General features: G+C 35.3%; 1 protein-coding gene across 1 annotated transcript; it reads right to left on the bottom strand.

Moving 5' to 3' along the window:
* Window positions 1–1,356: 1,356 nt before the first annotated feature.
* On the bottom strand, window positions 1,357–2,549 carry LOC113304789 (probable calcium-binding protein CML23). Its single transcript, XM_026553933.1, has one exon. It carries the CDS (start codon window positions 2,358–2,360, stop codon window positions 1,770–1,772), a length of 591 nt encoding a protein of 196 aa, XP_026409718.1. The 5' UTR covers window positions 2,361–2,549; the 3' UTR covers window positions 1,357–1,769.
* Between the last annotated feature and the right edge of the window lie 243 nt (window positions 2,550–2,792).

Raw genomic sequence — 2,792 nt, 5'->3', positions numbered from 1 at the left:
CATCCTCTAGGCTGTCCTTCAAAGCATCTCCAATGGAGATGTAGTCAGTTAAAATTCTAGGACCCATGGTATGTAAACAGTTTTTTACCTAAAACCTTTCTCCAGTGAAAATATGGAAGATCAATGTGAATATGAATAGGCAGGCGGTTATAAAAACATCTTCAATAGGATCTTCATTAGTTTTTATAAAAATGAAATTGAGTTGATGACAAGGATGTTCCCCAAATCACAAGCTTTAAGAGATTCGTTACAAATAGAAGATCCCGTAGAGGATGTCTTCATAACTGCCTGCCCATCCATCTTTACATCGATCCTTCGTATTCCCGTTGAAGGAATTGATCACATCTCTGTTGGAAATGCTGTAAGCAATCTCTAGGCAATTTAATATTTTTCACTGGCTAGGATATGGTCAGAAGAGCCTCTAGAGTTTTATGCCACACGTAAGCAACATCCATAAAGCGCGCAGATAAAGTTTGTCACTTTGTTTTGCATGATACGGTGTTTTCGTGTCAAATTCTCCTGATGGATCTTCCTTTAACTGAAGAATGATTAAATAATGTTTGACTAGCAAAATAAAACTGCACACATCACTAGTATTTTACTTCACGCTCTCTCCATTTTTTCTTCAAACCTTGTCTTGAACCCATTGGAGTATTACGTATGCACTCATGCTTTGTTTTGAATACTTCTTACAGTTAAAGTTGGATATATAATTAGTTCTACTTTACTTGTCTTGACACATTCTGCTTACATATAACGTCTTGCGATTGCATTGAGAAACTTACAGGACCCAAACAAACGAATAGGGATCACGAACAGACTCTTCTTCTGCTTGTGATGACTCACTCGCAAAGTCTTGTGAGTGGGTCTTGTAATTTCTACTTTTGCAATTTATCCACCAGAAAAAGAAAAAGAAATACATGTGGTTGCATTGAGAATATGATCATGTAGCTGTTCCTTTCTTTTGTAAAAAAAATAATTGCACTCTGCTAAAGTCTAAGATTTCTGCACCATTCATTCAATTTTAGCTATGGTACAACTTGGTATAGATTAGACGCACGGCACTTGGTATTAATGGCAACTAAAACAACAAGGATAACCTTACTTCCTGTCTTCTTTTCATTTTTCTATTGACAATGTTGTCTCGTACAATGATGCAACTGTGTCTGTGCTACTCCTTAATGATTTTCCTTGACATTTCCAAACAGAGTTAATTGATTTTGTGTCTCCTACCAGATGATGGGACCCAAACATTTATGAGACAACGGGTTTCAGAACGACAGTCCCATAGTTTTACACAAAGAAGATAAACATGGAGAATCTCTGATGTTGTTATTAAATCACATAAGCACGTAATTAGAAGTAAAACAGCAAAAATAGATAGATATTTATGTCCGCGGAATAATGGAATGGTAATGTTGTAGGATGTTAATATTTATTACAGTTCGAGGTAGAAATTCCTCGGGCACTTTAATTTTCACACACAAAAAATAAAACATTCCTCCGAACAGGATATTCTATTGACATTCAGAAATTAAAAAACCCCACATGGAATATTATTATCAAATTGGTCTGTTTGGTTTCCATGACAATTTAATCTACAGAATTATCCATAAATAGTATTTTTTTGGAATAATTATTAGTAGTAAGTTTTCTTAGATAATACTTGGAAGAAAACAAAGAAATTCTAAAATTAAGTGAAGTATTTGCTTACCTTAATTATGTGCTGATTATGGAGTATATCACTTCAACCAATATTAGAAGAATCTTCAACTTCTGCATCCATTCATCATTGATCTGAACTCTTCAAAATTGACAAGTCCATCGCCATCTTTATCAACACCCTTTATCATTGCAGAACATTCACTCAGAGTACACTTATAATATCCTAAACTTCTCAAAACCTGCTTTAATTCTTTAGGTGATATAAACCCATTTTTATCAGCATCAAAAACAAGAAATGCATCCTTTAAATCTTCATCTGCACCTTTGCTTTTACTACTACTATCACCAGCCACAACATTCATGAACTCGTCTAAATCGATGAAACCGTCTCCGTTGCAATCAACTTCTTTAAGCATAACTTCGGCTTCTTTGGTGACTGTAGATTTTTCATGACCGAGACATAACAGTACTTCTCCGAGTTCTAAAGATGATATTTTCCCGTCACCGTTGGTGTCGATGAGTTTAAACACTTGTTTCAATTGGTTTGGCACTTCCATGGATGTAAATGGTGAAGTAAACAAATCAACACCATATGCTAGTAATTTTTTCTGCTTGGATCTTCTTCTTATTCTCTTTGATGTTTCCTTGATTTTCTTTGTTACAGGACTTATGCAATTTTTGAGAGAAGAAAACATGGTGCGTATTGTGTGTGATTATGAAAAAGAGGGGAGTTTGGGCTTTGCAGGAAGGATTCTGGTGGTTGTCTACAGGAATGTTTGTGGGTGTGTTGTAAATAGAGAAATGAGGGGGTTGAAATGAGATGATTAAGTTTAAGTGCTTTGAATGGGTGAAGATTGATGGTGGAGATGCATGTGATGGGGCATGTGCTATCAAATAAAACTCTTTTTATTTCTTGTCACCTTGCAATAATTTTATTTTTGGACCCTACCCCTACATTCAAGGACATTAACCAACCAACCAAACAGTCCTTTGGTTTAGCAGTACTATTAGTCTAATAGCCAGATGATCTCTTTTCAAATCTCAGTTTTTGTTTCTCCTAAAACAGCATGAGAGAAAGAAAAATCTCACATATGCCTGCCTTGTCTCTCTGTAACTTTTGAGATTCT

Source organism: Papaver somniferum, chromosome 8 (genome assembly GCF_003573695.1).
Source record: "Papaver somniferum cultivar HN1 chromosome 8, ASM357369v1, whole genome shotgun sequence".
Taxonomy (NCBI): domain Eukaryota; kingdom Viridiplantae; phylum Streptophyta; class Magnoliopsida; order Ranunculales; family Papaveraceae; genus Papaver; species Papaver somniferum.
The sequence above is the reverse complement of the archived record's forward strand: the minus strand, read 5'-3'. Positions and strand labels throughout refer to the sequence as shown.

What these genes read in the sequence shown, in the direction of transcription:
- LOC113304789 (XM_026553933.1), bottom strand. Translation starts at nt 2,360, where the DNA reads ATGTTTTCTTCTCTCAAAAATTGCATAAGTCCTGTAACAAAGAAAATC.